This window comes from Carettochelys insculpta, chromosome 7 (genome assembly GCF_033958435.1).
Source record: "Carettochelys insculpta isolate YL-2023 chromosome 7, ASM3395843v1, whole genome shotgun sequence".
In the NCBI taxonomy this organism is placed as follows: domain Eukaryota; kingdom Metazoa; phylum Chordata; order Testudines; family Carettochelyidae; genus Carettochelys; species Carettochelys insculpta.
The window spans coordinates 45,022,372-45,042,622 of record NC_134143.1 but is presented as its reverse complement, the minus strand read 5'-3'; the positions used below and the strand labels follow the sequence as shown (position 1 = coordinate 45,042,622).

Below are 20,251 nucleotides of genomic sequence, written 5' to 3'. Positions count from 1 at the left end.
ACAGAGAAGCCGCGTCTACACGTGCACGCTACTTCGAAGTAGCGGCGCCAACTTCGAAATAGCGCCCGTCACGGCTACACGTGTTGGGCGCTATTTCGAAGTTAACTTCGACATTAGACGGCGAGACGTCGAAGTCGCTAACCCCATGAGGGGATGGGAATAGCGCCCTACTTCGACGTTCAACGTCGAAGTAGGGAACGTGTAGACGATCCGCATCCCGCAACATCGAAATAGCGGGGTCCTCCATGGCGGCCATCAGCTGAGGGGTTGAGAGATGCTCTCTTTCCAGCCCCTGCGGGGCTCTATGGCCACTGTGTGCAGCAGCCCTTAGCCCAGGGCTTCTGGCTGCTGCTGCTGCAGCTGGGGATCCATGCTGTATGCACAGGGTCTGCAACTAGTTGTTGGCTCTGTGGATCTTGTGCTGTTTAGTGCAAGTGTGTCTGGGAGGGGCCCTTTAAGGGAGCGGCTTGCTGTTGAGTCCACGCTGTGGCCCTGTCTGCAGCTGTTCCTGGCACCCTTATTTCGATGTGTGCTCCTTTGGTGTGTAGACGTTCCCTCGCAGCGCCTATTTCGATGTGGTGCTGCCCAACGTCGACGCTGAATGTCGACGTTGCCAGCCCTGGAGGACGTGTAGACGCTATTAATCGAAATAGCTTATTTCGATGTCGCTACATCAAAATAAGCTATTTCGATGTAGCGTGCACGTGTAGACATAGCCAGAGGGAGCCATGCTAGTCTATATATGATCAAAACAAAAAAGCATGAAAGTAGCACTTTAAAGACTAACAAAATAATTTATTAGGTGAGCTTTTGTGGGACAGACCCACTTCTTCAGACCATAGCCAGACCAGAACAGACTCAATATTTAAGGCACAGAGAACCAAAAACAGTAACCAAGGAGGACAACTCAGAGAAAAATGATCAAGGTGAGCAAATCAGCGAGTAGAGCAGTAAAAGGCGGGGCGGGGGGGAAGGTCAAGAATTAGATTAAGCCAAGTATGCAAACAATCCCCTATAGTGAGGCAGAAAATTCCCATCCTGGTTCAAACCACGTGTTAATGTGCCGAATTTGAATATAAAAGACAGTGCAGCTGTCTCCCTTTGAATAGTGGTGCGAAAATTTTTCTTCAGTAAGACGCAAACTCTTAAGTCATTAACAAAATGACCCACTCCATTAAAATGTTGACTAACCGGTTTGTGGATCTAGAGTGTTTTGATCTCTGTTTTGTGCCCATTAACTCTTTGTCTAAGGGAGTTAGAAGTCTGTCCAATGTACAAAGCACCTGGGCATTGCTGGCACACGATGGCATATATGATGTTAGTTGAGGAACATGAGAATGTGCCTGTGATTCTGTGAATAACCTGGTTAGGTCCAGTGATGGTATTTCCAGAGCAGATATGTGGACAAAGCTGGCAGCGGGCTTTGTTGCAAGGAAAGGTTCCAGGACTGGTACTCCTGGGGTATAAACTGTGGCTGTTGGTGAGAGTCCTCATAAGGTTGGGAGGTTGTCTGTAAGAGAGAACAGGCATGTCACCTAGGGCCTTCTGGAGTGTGGCATCCTGATTAAGGATAGGTTGTAGGTCTTTAATAATGCATTGCAGTGGTTTGAGTTGGGGGCTGTAGGTGATGACCAGTGGTGTTCTGTTCTTGGCTTTTTTGGGCCAATCTTGGAGTAGCTGGTCTCTGGGTATTCATCTGGCCCTGCTGATTTGTTTTTTTATTTCTCTTGGTGGGTAATTCAGGTTCAGGTAATTCAGGCCCAGAGAGAGATGAAGCTAGTGCCTAAAGTCAGGAAGGGAAATTGGAGGCCGAGCCGGGAAATGAAACCAGACTTCCAGAGTCCTCCTCCACTGCTGTACCCAAAAGTCCCAGATCAGGATACACAGGAGTCTCTCCCCTCTCAGCGGCGGTGGCCCAGCCAGTCTGGGAGGGGGAGGAGTCGACGGGTTGTCCGGCGGGTTCCCACGGTGCCCCTCGGCAGGCAGGGGGCGCTCGAGAGTTGCTCGCCCTGTGCCGCAGCACCCCGGGGTCGGGACCCGCGACCCCCACGGCGGCTGTGCAGAGCCCGGCTCGCCCGCTCAGCCCGGGGGCGCTGCTAGCAGAGCCTGGCCGTGGGCGGGCCACGCTGACATCAGCCGCGGGGGGTTCAGGCCGGTGAGCGGCGGCGCGGCCGAGGCTCCTGTGGCGAGTCCGCCCGGACAGGCTGCCGCGAGGAGGCGGGCGGGGAGAGAGCCGGGACCCGGCCGCCGGCAGCCGAGCGGCTGAGGACAGGAGGCGTGGCGGGCTGTGCGGCGCTTGCCATGAGCGGCTCAGCCGGGCGCAGCGCAGAGCCGCGGCGTCCGCTCCTCCGCCATGCACGGGCTGTGCCGCTGCCTCTGCTTCGCGGCCGCGCTGGCTGGGCTGGCCTGGGCCAGCCGGAACTGCCCGGACCTCATCGTTGACAGCTGCCTCTGCACCGCCGAGCGCTCCAAGGGGCCCGGCCGCCAAACCCTCCGCATCAAAGTTGTCTGCAGCGGAGGGGAGTTGGTGGAAACTTTGCAGCCCGCTCTGCTGCCGAACCGGACGGTGTCCCTGTAAGTACCGCCGCCCGGCCCGCGGGCGCACGTGCCGAGCCTGGCCGGCGGGTGGGGAAGGGAACCCAGCTGTCAAGGGCCGGCTGAGCCGCTCCCCGCGCCGGCGGGAGGGGGTCGGCGAGGGCTGGGACCAACGCGAGCCCTGGGCTAGGGCCGGAGGGAGCGCCCGCGCTGGAGTGTGACTCAGCCCCCCACCCCAGCAGCGGCTCAGCAAGTCCTGCGTGCTATGCGCCCCCTCCCCCAGCCATCCCGAGGCGAGCTGCGGGCAGCAGCGGGGCCACTGGTCTTTCCAGCCCGCTGTCACAGCCTCGCAGGGGACGGGGAGCTTGGACCCTGAAGAACCGTTGTTTCCTCGGTGGCCGGGGGCTGGCAGGAGCGGACGGGGAAGCCCACCTACCAAGAAACTCCTCTAGCTGTGAAAGTGCAGTGGCAATAACAAACATGAGGGTTACCGTCTTTGGAGACCCAAAGCTCATAGAACTGGAAGGGACCCCGGGAGGTCATGGAGCCCAGTCCCCTGCCCTCTTGGCAGGACCAAGCACCATCCCTTTCTCCCTCCCCAGATCCCTAAATGTCCCCCTCCAGGGTTGAACTCCCAACCCTGGGTTTAGCAGGCCAATACTCAAACCACTGAGTCAGAAAATACGTCAGCCTTGCGACGGAGGGTGTCTATACCAGCATGTACCCACTCACCCAGCTTCATGTGCTGTGGTACATTCAGACATAGTTAGAGGGTGGAGACTGATACAGATACCCTCCCTTTCGGGGTGGGGCGGGGGAGGCTCTTTTTTCAAAGTTCTAATAGGGTAACCCTAAAAATATGGAATACAAAATATATATCCAACATCCTAATTACAGGCAAGAAGGAGTAGAAACTGAGGTCAAGCTGGGTGAATGCAGTGTAGTTGTAGGGCTGTTGGTCCCAGGATAACAGAGATACAAGGGAGGGGAGGTAAAGAGAAGCTCCATGTATCTGGAAAACTCCTCTTTGTCAACTACAGAAGCTGGTCCTATAAAAGATGTTACCGCACCCACCTTGTTTTTTTAATCAAACTGAGAGAGCAGATGTGACTCTGGCCCTTACTTAAGAGTTTGTTTTCACTTCTTGCTTAGAAACTTTTGTATTTTGTTTGCTTTTGGGAAGCAGGACTTATTACAATGTAACTTGTATGCTACTGGATAGAGTGGTTTTTAAAAACATTAAGTGATGAGGCCAGCTGGTGTGTCTATGCTGCTCAGCTGCATTTTAAGGGTTATTTAACACATTACCTGAAACTGATGTTTTCTACTCCAATTAATTTTGGAAGCTGAGATGTCTATATTTTTTTATCTGTGTACACTTTTGGATGTTGACATTATTTGGAATATGTCAGATATGTTAAATTCAGAAGTTGGAAATGAGTTGTAACTTGATGCATTGTTTACTTGACTGTGTTTTGGAAATAGAGGTAGAAAATAATAGGTTTGTTTACTTAAAATGACTATCATGTGGAAGTTCAGGGGTGTGTAACAGGCAGTATATTGTTCTGTATCACTGAGAGGTTAATGTAATGTTACTATAACTGACCCAAGTATTACCATTGTTGATATTTTACCCTTTCAGATGATGTGTAGATCCTGCTAATCCTGTGCAGCTGAATTTAGTTCATTTGACAACTCATGCTGTGAACATCTCCACTGTTCACAACACTTTTTTTAAGTCAACACTTTTAGGAGTCAAGTGGTAAAGATAGTAATTTATGACATCTGTGCTGGTAAATGTGCAGATGTGCTAAGTGTGCTCCTGTTCAGGTTTTGCTAGAATTGATGAGTGACTTTATTCTGATCTTTCAGCTGGGAAGATTGTGATTCTTAGTAATGTAGATGTGATAACTACCATTCTCAAAGAATTTTGTCGAACTGAGTTGGAATCACTTTATTAAAGCAATATGAGTTTGTAACTACCACATAAATGCAATGTTACATCCAAGGTTTCAAATTTTCTTTAAGAATATAAAACATTCTGACTTTCCAAACAAGACTCTGTGCATACTTAACTGCTATTCTTCATTGCTAAATAAATTCTAGGAACTCTTTAATTTTGTGTTTGTGCTTTTATTTTTAAATATTTTCAAAAATTTCTACAGACTTTTTGGAGACACTTTTCTTATAACCATTTATACATTAACTATTCTAGCAAGAAAGTTCAGCATGCTTATTATAAAATTAACATTTACATTGTTTCAAATAGGAGTGTACTATTAAAAGAAGAGATCATGAGAGTAGTGGCAGAAAATACGCATGGGGAAGATCCACAGCTGATACAAGCTGAAGCTCCAAAATGACAGTTTGCAGCAGCTGAGGCTCTGCATTTAATATTTAAGGCGCTGGTCTCAGTGAAGATGTCAGCTAGTTCAGAAGACACCAAAACACACTTGTTCAAGTATCAGAAATATGCAATTCTACCTTTCTGAAAATGGTATATGAAAGTCACTTAATCTTAACCGGTAAATTACAATTTCTAGTTAAGTGACCAAAACCATGAGAAACATGGTGGATAATATCTGTTTTTGGACCAACTTCTGTTGACTCGAAACTATGTGTGTATGCTAGCACTCTTACATATTTTATGGTCAGATTTGCTGTATTTAAGTGGATAAAATGCCTACTGTTTGCTGGATGCTAGACTGTTTTCCTGCTCTGTTATATATTCTGTGTAGTTTAAGGAGTTTTTAGTCCCAGACGAAATCTATATGTGGAAGTTAATGCCTGAAGGTAAAACAAGACTTAAAACTCAAGGTGTAAAAATTATTCATATCTAGAGTTGTTTGTTTGTTTTTAGTAGTGGATCATGTAGCTGACAATTTGATTGAAAGTATCAATGCTTCATAAACACTTTCCTTGTAGAAAATCCTTGTTAGACTTGTTATATTTGGCCAGCTGCATAAATGGGTGCAGAGAGCTCAAACACTGGTGTTCTTAGGTTTGTTTTTCTAGCTGCATATAAGATCTAGAAAAGAAGCATTTGCTAGCAGACTTGCTGCCTATTTCCACAGTTTTATTAGCCCATAGAGAAAGGGGTAACATATGGAATATGAAGTCTTGAATTGCTTTAACAATTAGGAAAAGTAGATGTGAATAAAAGTAATGTGTGTTGCAGTCACAGTGACACTTAATAAAACAAGTGTGGCAAATACAAAATTTAATGAGATTTTAATAATTGGTTCAATAAGAGTTGCTTTTTCTTTTGGTGCTGCTTTACTGGAAGGACAGAGCTAAAACAAATTGTTACAATATTCTGACAACCCTAGTGAGCAGTTGTGCAAAATTACCACCATTGAGATGTAATACCTGCCTCTTTAGTTCATAAGATGAAGTAGTAATGCATACTGCATCCTTTATAAGTACATACAGTATATACATACATGCTATATGACACACACTATCTGTTAATTTAATACTATGTATGATTTTAGAGGGAAGAAAGGTAGTCAACGTTTCTTTAGTTGACTACATTATCAGCAATAGCTATGATGGACAGACATGTCAAGATTTGACATGGTAATAAATGTCTTGCTAATCGAGGTCCGATCTGAAGTTAACAGATTTCTGTTAACTGCAATGGGTTGTGGATGGTGGCTTACCCCAGTTATCTTCCATTGTAATGCTGGGAGAGATTGTCACTGGCTAGCTCATGCAGTTTTCAAAAAAAATTATACATTCAGTAATATTCAAGGTATAAAATGTGGGGTGGTCCCAACAAATGAAGGGCATTTTACTATAAGTAAAATTAAGAAAATGAGCTCACTCAGCTATAACAACCTAGATTTTAAAAGAGAAATTTGTTTAAAATATTCTGAAGTGAAGTATTTGCAGTCAATATTTATCTCATTCTCTTTGAAATAGGAACTGAAAACCCTTTGGTAAAACAGCTGTCTAATTTTACTGTAGCTTCTGAAACTGTATATCATCTTTAAATGAGTTGTCTGGCTATACAGAAAGAGTAGCGGGAGACATATGACATAGATTTAATCTGGCTGCAACTTTATTAGATGTTTGGGACTAAGCAGCAGTGGCAGTGCAGATAACCCCCAGGTTTATTCTATAATTTTCAAGGGTTTTTCCCTCTTCTTCCATCCTGTCCCCTCCTGCAAATCCATTGCTGGGACCTTAACGTTCACACCCCACCCACTCTGTAGGAAGTTTAAGGTGGCCCATAAGAATGAGGGAGTGGCTACCTGCCATACAACTCATCGGATTTCCTAACCACACCTTCCTAATACTCTTAATGAACAGCTCTTCTTAAGTCCTTTTCCAAGTTACTTATCCAGTCACCTTCCTATGGAGTACTTGCACCGGACATTTGCCACAAGGAGGAGCCAGAAGTTATCTTGGCTGCCTCCTCCCCACACTTAGCCGATGCTATCTGTTATATTGGTTAAAAACATGACAGCTCTTAAGTCAGAGAGTTGAATCCCAGCTTCCTGAAACCACCCAGCTGCTCCGTATACTATGTCCAGATGTGAAATTACTATCCCTCCTATGCTCCCATGGAATTTGGCCACCTCCTTGTTTGCATACCTTCTTGACTTGTCCAGCCTAGGGAGGTTTAGGGGAGACGGGTTCATGGCTCCCTGTCAAACCCTGCGTTGAAGCATGTCTGACCAGCAAACATGAACTCCTGGAAAAAGTTCAAGGATCAGCCTCAACTCTGTTCTTGCCCTGAGCATTAGTTGCACCCCTTGAATCATTCCTTTTCCCAAGATGAACCACAATTATACATGTGGGATCTGTTGATGCACTTACATAGCATATAGTATCAGTATTAGTTGATACCATAACATGCTCCTTCTTGCAAGCCACCTGAGTACCACTCCGTCACCAAAGTCCAGCTGCATGTTCTCGGACAATCTGGATGCATATCCATAGAGCCACACTGCTGTCTGTATGGCAGGTTGTCCAACATATGTAATGAAATCACAGCAAATTAATCTTGGCTCACCATCTGAGATCTTACATACAATGCTTGGATTGCCTCTGCTACTACTACAGCCCCGATTCTGAATGAGTAGAAGTCAAATTCCTAGGTGGGCAGCCCCAACCTCATCATCTCCCCATCTAAACATTGTAACAACTTGATATGCTGTGAGGGGACTTCTGTCAGTAGAACTAAAAAGGGCCTTTTTCCTTTTGACTGTATTATCCCAGAGGTCTTTAAAGCCTGAAGCAATTGTAGTATAGCTGAATGATCATGTCATTGTATATCCTGCAGTTGTAAAGCCCTTTCTGCAGAGTCCCTAATGCACCAGGCGCTAGCACTCGGATCCTGAAAGCAATGAGTCTGTGTGAAATGAAGGATCCCAGCACTGGTGGTAGTTTATATTTTCTTAACTTGTATATTTGGTTTGTATACTTTAAAGGCAGTTACAGTGAAAATAAAGTGTACATGTGGGGGAGGAGATTGAATGTGAAAACTGAGGTGAGAATTAAACAACATAATATGATGTTCTTCAGCCTTTCTCAGTGGCCACATTTCACTTTTGTACAATAGAGTTGCTGTAACCATATAGATAGGTGGTTTTTTCAGAGAGCCAGAGAGAGACTAGACGCGATAACCTCAAAAACGTCCTTCTGACACACAGCCATCATAGTGCCGACTGCAATACAGATCACTCGCTGGTTTGCTCCAAACTCGAGGTGAGACCCAAGAAGCTGTACCACTCTAAACCAACTGGAAGGCCCCACATTGATGCCAGAAAGACAGCAAACTCAGAGAGAGCCAAAAAGTTCAGAGTGACCCTTGAGGAGAATCTGCACAGCAGCCCTGGGGGTACTGATGTGACATCCAGATGGCAGCATCTGAGGGATACAATGTACAACACGGCCTTGTCGGTGGTTGGAAGAAGAGCTAGAAACACAAATGACTGGTTCAAAGCTAACTCTGATGACATGATTCCAGCCATCGAAAAGAAGCGCGCTGCATTCCTGGAGTACAAACGCTCACCGAGCCAGAGTACCCTGCAAGCGCTCAGAACAGCCAGAAAAACAGCACAGCAGACAGCCGGGCACTGTGCCAACAACTACTGGTTCGAGCTATGCAGCAGTGTCCAGACCAGTGCTGACTCTGGTAATTTTGGGGGAATGTACGAGGGCATCAGGAAGGCATTAGGACCCACCCAGAACAAGAAGGCACCTCTGAAATCCAAATCTGGCTCTGTCAGCGATGACTTCACCAAACAGATGGAGCGCTGGGTCGAGCACTACTCCGAGCTGTACTCACGCGAGAACATTGTGGTTGACACAGCCCTCGATGCTGTCGAGCTCCTTCCGTAATGGATGAACTGGATCAGGAACCAACTGTGGACGAATTGAAGAAAGCCATCGACAGCATTGCGGTAGGAAAGGCCCCAGGCCAGGACGGTATACCACCAGAGGTAATCAAGTGTGCCACGGACACCATCCTGGAACCCCTACATGAGCCATTGTGCCAGTGCTGGAGAGAGGGAGAGGTTCCACAGGATATGCGCAACGCTAACATTGTAACCTTGTATAGGAACAAAGGAGACAGAAGCGACTGCAACAATTACCATGGAATCTCCCTCCCAAGCATCACTGGTATACTGTTTGCTCGCGTCATCCTTGGCAGACTCCAGAAGATTGCTGAGAGGGTGTATCCTGAATCACAGTGTGGATTCTGCACAGACAGATCTACCATTGGCATGGTCTTCTCTCTGAGGCAGCTGCAGGAGAAGTGCAGGGAGCAGAGGAAGCCACTCTATATTGCCTTCATCGACCTGACCAAGGCCTTCGACTTGGTCAGCAGGGATGGACTGTTCAAACTGCTCCACAAGATAGGCTGTCCACCAGGGTTACTCAAGATGATCCAGTCTTTCCATGAAGACATGAGAGGACCCATCCAATATGACGGCACATTATCGAATGTTTTCAGCATCAGGAGCGGCATCAAACAAGGATGCGTCCTTGCTCCAACATTGTTCAGGATCTTCTTCGCACTCCTCCTGAAGCACGCCTCTGGATCTTCAACAGAGGGCATCTTTGCACACAAGATCTGATGGGAAACTGTTTAATCTTGCAAGGCTGAAAGCTAAATCTAAGGTGTGGGAAGTCCTCATCAGAGATATGCTGTTTACAGATGACGCTGCTGTAGTGTCACACACAGAAGACCAGCTTCAGAAACTTCTGGATCAGTTCTCCAAAGCATGCAAGGACTTTGGGCTTTCCATCAGCCTAAAGAAGACAAACATACCTGGTCAAGATCTTGCTGAACCTCCATCAATCAGCATTGACAACTATACGTTAGAGGTCGTCCACGAGTTCGTTTACCTCGGGTCCACCATCACTGACACCCTGTTATTGGAGACTGAGCTAAATAGGAGGATCAGTAAAGCAGCCACAACTCTGTCCAGACTCAGCTAGAGAGTGTGGAATAACATCAGGTTGTACACCCACACCAAAATGCAAGTCTACAGAGCCTGCATCCTCAGCACCCTCTTTTACGGCAGCGAGTCTTGGACCCTGTACGCCCACCAGGAAAAGAGGCTGAACATCTTCCACTTGCACTGCCTCAGGTGCATCCTTGGAATATTGTGGAAGGACAGAGTGTCCAACACCAATGTCCTTGAGCAAGCTGGAATCCCAACCATGCACGCCATCCTCAGGCAGCGGCGGCTCCACTGGCTTGGCCACGTCCACAGGATGAATGATGGAAGGATCCCAAAAGACATCCTGTATGGTGAGCTAGCCTCTGGCAAAAGACCTCCCGGATGCCCCCAATTGCGCTACAAAGATGTTTGCAAGAGGGACCTCAGGGAGGTAGACATTGAGCTGGACAGCTGGGAGGAGTTGGCAGACAATCGCAGCAGATGGAGGCAGGAGCTACACAAGGGCCTTCAGAAGGGCAAGATGAGGATCAGACAGCTTGCAGAGGATAAGCGAGCACACAGAAAGCACAGTAAGGACCTGCCAGACACCCATTACATATGCAACAGATGCAGCAAAGACTGTCACTCTCGTGTGGGCCTTCACAGTCGCAGTCGACGCTGCAAGTGATGATTCCAAATGGAACTACGAAGGGCACGGTCCATAGTCTATGTAGACTGAAGGATGCCTACTACTACTAAGAGAGAGACTTTATTCATTTGTTGTGGGAGGTAATAAAGACAAATATCTGGCTGGGTTATGAAAGGAACAAAATAGTGATCAAGATAGTTGCAGTTATGCAAACTATGTATGTAGTCAGTTCAGTCTCATGATTCTTGAGTGTCTGCAGAAATGTCTCATCCTGCTTCACATGTGAAGATCAGTCTGCAATTTGCTAACATATTATCCACTTTTTGAGACAAGACCCTCTATGAGAAGGACCAGTGATCTGATCTCTTATTCTTATTGTTGTGTCTAAACTTACCTTAAAGTTTTCACTTTCCAATTTTTCCTTCAACTGTGAATGAAAGTGAGGTTTCTACATTTTTGCTCTCGTCAGACAAGGTCATCCAAGATTCTGTTTATCTGAACCATAGAAGCAGTTGAGTGCCATATAACTTGTTTTGGCTGTGTGTGCCGTAATACTTTTTTCTCTAGTGCAGGGGTGGCCAAACTTTTTGGACTGGGGGCCACATGGCTTTTTTTTTTTTTCACATGTTCCGGGCGCCAGACAGAAAATAGCCCCAACTCTGCTCCCTCCCATCCCCAGGCTTAATCCCTCTGAGCCCCAAATCAGACCCCTCCCCCATCCCCAGCTTAACCTACCTCAGACAATGAGCTCTATGTGCTGCTGCTGCTCCTCCGTGGCTGCCACCTTCCCCACTTCTCCACATGCCCTGCCCTCAGCGTGGGTACATGGTTCCAGCAGGGGCAGACTCAGCCTTCCCTCCCCTCAGCTCTCCTTCTCATTTATCCCACCTGCAGCATGGGCAGCTCCCTGGCCATTAAACCAATTCAATTTAGTTCCATTATTTAAGGCACAACAGGGCGGGGAGCCGCAAGTGGTTTCTCAAATTGCTGCATGTGGTTCCTGAGCCACAGGTTGCTGAACTTTGCCCCAGCCTGCCTACAACCCATGCCTCACCCTCACTTTGGCCAGCTTGGTTAAAATGGCCCTGCTGCTGTGGGAAAAGGCTTTTCAGGCTGGATAAAAAGGCTTTGCAGGCTAGATTGTGGCCTAGGAGTCATGTTGGTGACCCCTGTCCTACTGGGAGAGGAGCCTTCTGAGTACTCCAGTATTCTTCCATATTTCCCCCTTCCAGGCACAAAGACCTTGCTGTGTTAAGCTGTTGTCTGTCTGAGGACCTGCGTTTTCAGATCCTGCCCATGCTATTCCTTTAATTAGGCTATTGAGAATGTTCAACAGATATGGTGGATATGAGTGCTTGACTTTGAGTCAGTGGTCCAAACTGTCACAGTAGTACTAAGCAATATGTATTGCAACCACTTTTTTCATCGTCTCATTAGAAGGTGTTCTACAAGAGTTAAGAGATTAAATGAATTAAATTTTACTTGTTTAAATTAAACACATGCCCATGAATACTTACCACATTTTTTATTTATTTTTACTCTTCAGTCAGTTAAAAATGGGTATGCTAGATGTAGAGATTTATTAGTGAGCAAATTACAGTGATCTGTTCAGGTCCTTGCAGCCTTAGGACCCATAAATTGCTGCTCTTAGAAGTCAGGGAATTTTGGATAAGCATGGACTACTGTATCAGCCCTCACTGACTTGTGGACCTACATAATTAAAGGGGACTAATGAAATTCCTTACAACGCACTACACTTCTTTGGTTTGCCTTTGGAGCTCTGATACAACTGAAAAAAGCATAGAAACACAATCAGAAAAATTCTTTCCACCTGTGAAGTGATTCTGGAGTCATTCCTGATACGATTGGTCCTGTTGACCTAAAATATACACAGTGACCTCATTTGTTGCAAAGTACCTCTAGATCAGAGATCTAGGTTTTGTTCTCAGCTCTACCACTAGAGTTCCTCTCTGATTTTCTTTTAATAAGGGAAGCCACTTATTTTGTGTCTTTTTTTTTCAACTTCTGTAAAATAAGGATAATCTAGTCTCCCTTTTGGCTTGTGAATTTTCATTCATTAAATGCCTTGGTAGGCTGTCTGGAAGCTGATAAAGTTACAAATATTATTAGACTCTACCTGTTTCAGATTAACTTTATTTTTCCTTCAAAAGAAAACCCAGCACTCTTTTCACATCATGTCTGTTTTGATGGCCAAGTTCTCCCTCAGTTATCGAAGTGGAACTTTGTTGTCTTAAGTGAGGTTACATAGATTTCACTCAAGGTAGACATTGGCCAATAGTAAATAACTCTCCCAACTGTAGTGGACATGCAGAAGACTCACATTTTAAGCATAGCTCAGTGGCAGTTGTGAGCCCCTCTGATATTTAATTTTATAGGTGCTGTATGGTTATAATGATGATGATATGTAGCATTTTCATCCTCAGAGCACTTTGTAAACATTAACCAGTTCTCCAAAGGCTGAATTTACCCAATTTCCTCCATCTCCAAATTATGTTGCATCTAGACTTGATATATGGTTTTAAATACAACTTCATGTGTTTCGTACCAAATCTTGTTTCATCCTGTTCTAAGCTGTGTGATTCACAAAGATTGTTATTCATAAATAACACAGCAAATAAATGTTACTGCACAGCACTTTTACAGCATAAAACACATTTCATGTCCCAAAGAGCCTACAATCTAAGTTACCCAGGGCAAGCAAATGCAAAACAATATTTTAGGAATGGATGAACAAGAAAGAAATTGGTGAGGAGATAATGGAGGGTTCCTGAAAGTGGATTTCAAAAACATTTAATAATACATTTATTATGTATTGTAATGCGTTTCAAAAACATTTAATAATACTTAGCCCTTGTGTAACATTTGTAATCACTAGATCATCCATAAGGCATCTTTACAAACACAGAAATTATTATCCTCATTAAACAGGTGGGAGAAACTACAGCATTGTCAGAGACAGGAGTAGAAGGCCAGATCTTCTGGCTTCCTATCAAGGTGCTGGACCATGCAGCCTCCCAAAAATTTGTTGCAGGGATAATCAGCAATGATGAAAGAAACTCCAAGATAAGGGCAAACTGAAAAACGATATGAGAAAGTTGAAGTGAGTTACAGGGAGAGATGAGTAGGGAACAGGAGGAAAAGAGGGTAGAGATGTCAGAGTGAGATTGTGTAGGATAGCCTAAAACTGATTGGCTTTCCTGGTGCAAGAAAGGGAACAAAATATCATCATCATCATCATCATCAATAACCGTGAGCTCAGCGCCCGTTGTTGTCTGATGCCTCTCTCGCTATTTCCTTCCATCTTTCCCTATTCAGTGCAGAGTGGCTTAGTTTCTGTAGACTAGCTCCACACCAATCTACTATATAATCTATCTATTCTCTGTGGGGTCTGCCTCTCTTATTCGAACCGTCCATTATGCTGAATACTAGGGTCTTGATTTTTCGTTTGTCGTTCATTCTGCAAATATGTCCAAATAGTTGTAGCTTCTGTTTTATAACCTTCTGCAGCAGGTTCTCTTTCGGCTGTATCTCCTATATAATTCCTCATTGGTGACCTTCTGCATCCATCCTAATCCCAGAATCTTTCTATAACAGCTCTTTTCGAATGCCAATATTCTTCTTTTCAAATCTTTCATTATCACCCATGTCTCACACACGTACAACATGCTGCTGAATACACACGTTTTAAAGATGCCCAGCTTCGTTCTTAAGCTAATTGCTTTGCTTTTCCAGATCTTATCCATCGCCTTCAAACTCGCTCTTGCTTTTGCTATTCTAGTCGCTATTTCCTTCTTAAGAACAAACTATCATGAAGTTAAATGTTTTGTTTCTTTTTCCAATAGACTTGGACCTGCTAGGTGAAATTACCTCTGAAGAGGGGAGAAAGGGGGCCCTGAATTCTCTTTTTATTTGGCAGTACCATAGTATAATAACTAAATCCTGACATTTTTGTGTTTCGAGTGACGCTTAGCCATGTTAATACCATGTTATATGCAATCGGAGACCTTGAGTTAGGGGGCGAGGCTCTTTATACAAGGAATAAAGAGAGAAGCACCTTAGATTGCAGTCCACAAAGCCAGCATGCTTGGTATGAAGCTGCCTATGACAGGTAATTGGAGGCTCCAACCAGAGGAGTGAGTGCTAAACACTGCCTCTCTCTCTCTCTCAAAGATAGGTACATAAGTTTGAGCTTCATGAAGGAGTTTAACTTTGCAAATGATCTATGAATTAAGGGAACACAGGTTGTCAGTTGCCCAAGTTGTATGTGGCCTCCTCATCCAGTGGTGTCCAATAGTAACTCAAGGATTGCCATACTTGTGGTTGTTGTCCTTCTGTATTTGGCCCCCTCCCCCAGGGCCAGGAACATTCTCCTCACATGGCAACTCACCAGAGCTGCCACTGCAGGACCCCTGGCAGGGCCTTAGCAGCTGCTGCTGCCGCCATACGCTTTTCCCACCAAGCGGTGGGGGGTGTGTGTGGAGTGGTGGAGGGCACTCATGTGCGGCTCTGAGGAGCCATATGCGGCTTCAGAGCCCAGAACCACCACACCAAGGTGTCCTGTTTGCCACATGTGGACTACGTCTACATCTACGTCTACACATGAATGCTACATGGTGCCGTCGACGTTGGGCAGCACCACATCGAAGTAGGCGCTGCAGGGGAGCTCCTACACGCCAAAGTGGCCCACATCGAAATAAGGGTGCCAGGAATAGCTGCAGACAGGGTCACAGGGCGGACTAGCACTTCCGGGGCAACAGCTAGCCGCTCCCTTAAAGGGCCCCTCCCAGACACACTCAGCCTGCACAGCACGCGGTCTGCAGAGCCATAGGCATGCACGCCTCGGCGAAGCAGTTTGGACCCCCAGCAGCAGCAGCTAGAGGTCCACACAGCCACTCCTGCAGGAGCAGTGCTTGCCCTGCTCAGTGCCATGCAGGAGGCAGCTGATCACCTTCTAGTCACAGAAGAAGAGGAGTTGCCCCCAGGGGAGGAGGAAGCAGACCCAGACCCTGCTGTCCTCTGTCCCCCTCCGCCCCCGCTGCACACGCCGCCGGCTGTGGAGCTACCTCATGAGCACCGACTGGTGGGAGCGGCTGGTGCTCGGCAAGTGGGACAACAACCGCTGGCTCCAGAACTTTCGCATGAGTTAGCGGACATTCCTGGAGCTCTGCCAGTGGCTCACCCCCGCACTGAGGCACCAGGACACCGCCATGTGGCATGCCCTCAGCGTCGAGAAATGGGTCGGCATCGCTGTCTGGAAGCTGGCCACTCCAGACAGCTACCGATCCGTGGGGCAGCAGTTTGGCGTGGGCAAGGCCACCGTCGGGGCTGTCCTCATGGAGGTAAGAGGACCCACAGGGAGGTGGGGGCAGCCCTGGGGGGACAAGGGCGCCCTGGGGGGGAGGGCCAGACACACCCTTCACTGGTGCTCTCCCATGTCCTTCCCCTGCCGGTCGTCTGCGCCATCAATGCCCTGCTCCTCCACAGGCTCGTGCGGCTTGGAGACCCGGATGCCGCCATCGCGGGGTTTGCCAGCCTGGGCTTCCCAAATTGCTTCAGGGCTCTGGATGGGACCCATATCCCCATCTGAGCTCTAGAGCACAGTGGAGGACGCTTCCTGAACAGGAAGGGCTACCATTCGGTGGTCCTCCAGGCCTTGGTGGACAGCCGGGGTCACTTCCTGGACATTTATGTTGGCTGGCCTGGCAGCACCCACGACGCCCGGGTGTTCAGGAATTCGGGCCTGTGCCGCTGGCTGGAGGTGGGGACCTACATCCCCCAGTGGGAGATGCCTGTGGGGGACGCCACCATGCCCCTCTGTGTCGTCGCAGACACGGCGTACCCCCTCTGGCCCTGGCTCATGCACCCTTACACGGGCCATTTGTCAGCCAGCCAGGAGCGCTTCAACATGCGCCTGAACCATGAGCGCCAGGTGGTTGAGCGCACTTTTGGCCGCCTCAAAGGGCACTGGAGGTGTCTCCTCGCCCACCTGGATGCAGGCCCCACCAACATCCCCCAGATTGTGGGCGCATGCAGCGCACTCCACAACCTGGTGGAGAGCAAGGGGGAGGCATTCTGTCAGGGCTGGGCTGTGGAGGCTGGCAGGGCTGACGTGCAGCCACCCGCTGCCCCCAGTCGCCAGGTGGACCCCGAGGGGATCCGGGTCCGGGAGGCCCTGCAGGCCCATTTTGACCAGGCTGCGGGGTGAATACTGGGAAGCCCCCCATGCCCACACCACAGAGCACCCGTGAGCACACCCCCCCCACTTTTCTTGCAAATAAAAATAGACCTGTTGTTTTTGAAACCACAAAACAGTGAATTCTCTTATTAATACAAATATATATAAAATAGTGAAACAAAAGGGGGGAACTATTTACATGGGGGGACAGGTATCATAAAAGAACAGGGGTCTAACACAAACTATATACAAAATAATGGGGATATGTACAAAGCGGGGGGCACGTCCTGGGCCCTGCACCCCCTACTGTCTAGTGCCTGGGGTTGGCAGGCACGACCCTCGCCTTGGCCTCAGCCCTGGCTGAGGCTGGCTGGGGGCCGGGCGAACCGGCAGATACAGCTGGTGGACGGCAGCAGGCCCCAGGCCCCAGGCCACGGGGTGGCGGATGGCGGGTGGAGCAGCGGGTGGAGCGGGCAGAGCGGCGGGCGGCACGGCATGGGGGGCCAGGTAGTCCGCTATGCGCTCAAAAGTGCGCATAAAGGCCCCCCATGCCTCCTGGTACCAGGTCAGCACCCGCTCCTGCAATTGCAGGCGCTGCTCATCCACCCGCAGGCGCCGCTCCGACACCTCCAGCTGCCACCGGAGGGTTGCAAGCAGCTGGGGGTCCGTCGCCGTCCTCTGGTGGTGCTGGGTCCGCCATCGGCCCCGCCCTGAGGCTGGTTGGTGCTCCGCCGAGGGGCTGGCCTGCAGCGATGGCCCCGGTGGGCTGTCCGGGACCACTGACAACCTCGCCAGCGCTCTCCGGGCCCTCCAATGGTGCTGCTGCAGAACACAGCGGGGAGGAAGAGTGGAGACAGCCGTTAGTGTGGCCCCCGAGCCATGGCCCTTGTCCCCCCACCCCTCTGCTGCTGGTTCCCCATCCCCGGGAGATGCTGCTGCTGCTGCTGCTGCTGCTGCTGCTGCTGGGTGTGCCCCCCCCGCCAGGGGGCCCTAGGTTCCACTCCCCCCATCCCCAGGGATGGGGCATGGCACTGTCCTGCTAGGGGGGCGGGGGCTGATGCACTCTTCTGAAGGACATGCCACTGCTGTCCTTGGGGCCATGGTCATCTGGACATGTGGAGGGGCCCTGGTCATGTCTGTTGTCCCCGCCCCTCAACCCCGGGTGTGTGCACTGCGGGGGTACATACCTGACGGTCTGTTCCCACGGTCGGGAGACACCCTCTGGGCGGACGCCCTGCTGGAGCTCTGGGACGGCAGGATTATTTGGAGCCCCCCATCACTGGAGGAGGACTCCCCCTCCTCCTCCTCCTCCTCTGGCCTCCCAAGGATGGGCTCCTGGGGGGGCCCCTGGGGTGTGGGGCTTGCTTCCGGGGCAGACTCCGCCTCTGGGGCCTGCTGGGGCTCGTCGGCCGAGGTGTCAAGAGTGGCTGGCGGGGAGGAGGTGTACCAGGGGCCCAGGATTTCCCTGAGCTCCCTGTAAAAGGGGCAAGTGACGGGGGCGGCCCCAGATCGGCTGGCCGCATCCCGGGCCTGGGCGTAACCCTGCCACAGCTCCTTAACCTTACTCCTGACGTGTTCAGGAGCGTGGGCAGGCCGACCCCGGGCGGCCAGGCCCTCGGTCAGCTGAACGAATGTATCCGCGTTCTGCCTCTTGCTCCCCATTACCTGGAGCACCTCCTCAACCTCACTCCTGACGTGGTCAGGAGCGTGGGCAGGCTGACCCCGGGCGGCCAGGCCCTCGGTCAGCTGAACGAATGCATCCGCGTTCCGCCTCTTGCTCCCCATTGCCTGGAGCACCTCCTCCTCGCTCCAGAGCCCCAGAAGGTCCCGGATCTCGGCCTCCGTCCAGGAGGGGCCCTGCTGCCTCTTCCAGGGCTGGCTGCCAGGCTGGGAGCCCTGGCTCCCCTTGTGGGGGTGCCCTGGGGGCGCTTGAGGGGCTGGCGGGCGGCCATCGCAGTGGGGGGGTGTCTTGTGGCTGCAGGGATGCGTGCAGGCTAGCCGTGTGTTACTGCTGCTGCCTGCATGTGCTCTCAGCTTCCTGCACAGGAAGGCAGGGGGCGGGGAGCTTTAAGGGACTGCTGCATGCGGCAACCATAGAGCTCAGGGGCTGGAGAGAGCGTCTCTCAACCCCTCAGCTGATGGCCGCCATGGCAGACCCCGCTCTTTCGATGTTGTGGGATGCGGATCGGCTACACGTGCCCTACTTCGATGTTCAGCGTCGAAGTAGGGCGCTATTCCCATCCCCCTGATGGGGACAGTGACTTCGATGTCTCGCCGCCTTACGTCGATGTCAACTTTGAAATTGCGCTCAGCATGTGTAGACGTGGCGGGCGCTATTTCGAAGTTGGCGCAGCTACTTCGAAGTAGCCGGAACGTGTAGACACGGCTTACACGAGCCGCAAACTTCGAAATGGCCATGCAAATGGCCATTTCGAAGTTTACTAATGAAGTGCTGAAATGCACATTCAGTGCTTCATTAGCATGCGGGCAGCCGCGGCACTTCGAAATTGACGCGCCTCGCCGCCACGCGTCTCGTCCCCACGGGGCTCCTTTTCGAAAGGACCCCGCCTACTTCGAAGTCCCCTTATTCCTATCAGCTCATGGGAATAAGGGGACTTCGAAGTAGGCGGGGTCCTTTCGAAAAGGAGCCCCGTGGGGACGAGACGCGTGGCGGCGAGACGCGTCAATTTCGAAGTCCCCTTATTCCCATCAACTCATGGGAATAAGGGGACTTTGAAGTAGGCGGGGTCCTTTCGAAAAGGAGCCCCGTGGGGACGAGACGCGCGGCGGCGAGGCGCGTCAATTTCGAAGTGCCGCGGCCACCCGCATGCTAATGAAGCGCTGAATATGCATTTCAGCGCTTCATTAGTAAACTTCGAAATGGCCATTTGCGTGGCCATTTTGAAGTTTGGGGCTCGTGTAGACACGGCCCTGGTGAGTGGTGAATGTAATGGACACCATCTTCCTAAACAAAACAGTTGGGGGTGAGGGAGACAGAAAGGATCTCCTAATGTTTAGCTTAGTCAGTAGGGTACTCACTCAGGATGTGGGAAAAACCATATGTCAGGTATTCTACCTGAGGTTAAAAGGGATTTGAGCAGGAGTCTCCTTCTTAGGTGAGAACGCTAACTGCTCATTGCTCCCTTTTCCCTCTTCTTAGAGATACAGCAGCTTTGAGGTCCCTCTGTTTTCTTCTCATCTTGTGGAAAAAAAACTCAAACAGCAATTTATGGCTGTTCTGCCCTTCTCTGTCCTAATCCTATCCTTTGATAAATGGAGTGATTTCTCCAGTCACTCTGCTCCGTGTGTTCCCCCTTTGCAAAAGAATACTTCTCTACAGCTCCCTCCAGAGAAGGACCCAGCAGCTTCCTGAGCAAAGCTTCTGCAGACATAACACTGCTCTCTTCTGTAGGGGCTTTGTCATAGCTGCTCAAACCAGCTGTGTCCCAGATAATCCACCCTCCTTTCCTC

General features: G+C 49.5%; 1 protein-coding gene across 2 annotated transcripts in view; it reads left to right on the top strand.

The window, feature by feature from the left end:
- Positions 1-1,948: 1,948 nt before the first annotated feature.
- The window catches only part of ADGRA1 (adhesion G protein-coupled receptor A1), a 513,902-nt gene continuing 495,599 nt past the window's right edge, over positions 1,949-20,251 (top strand). For both annotated transcript variants that reach the window (XM_075000431.1, XM_075000430.1), the window contains exon 1: positions 1,949-2,574. In XM_075000431.1, coding sequence (XP_074856532.1) covers positions 2,354-2,574 — 221 coding nt within the window. In that variant the 5' untranslated portion in view covers positions 1,949-2,353. The remainder of the gene's footprint in view (positions 2,575-20,251) is intronic.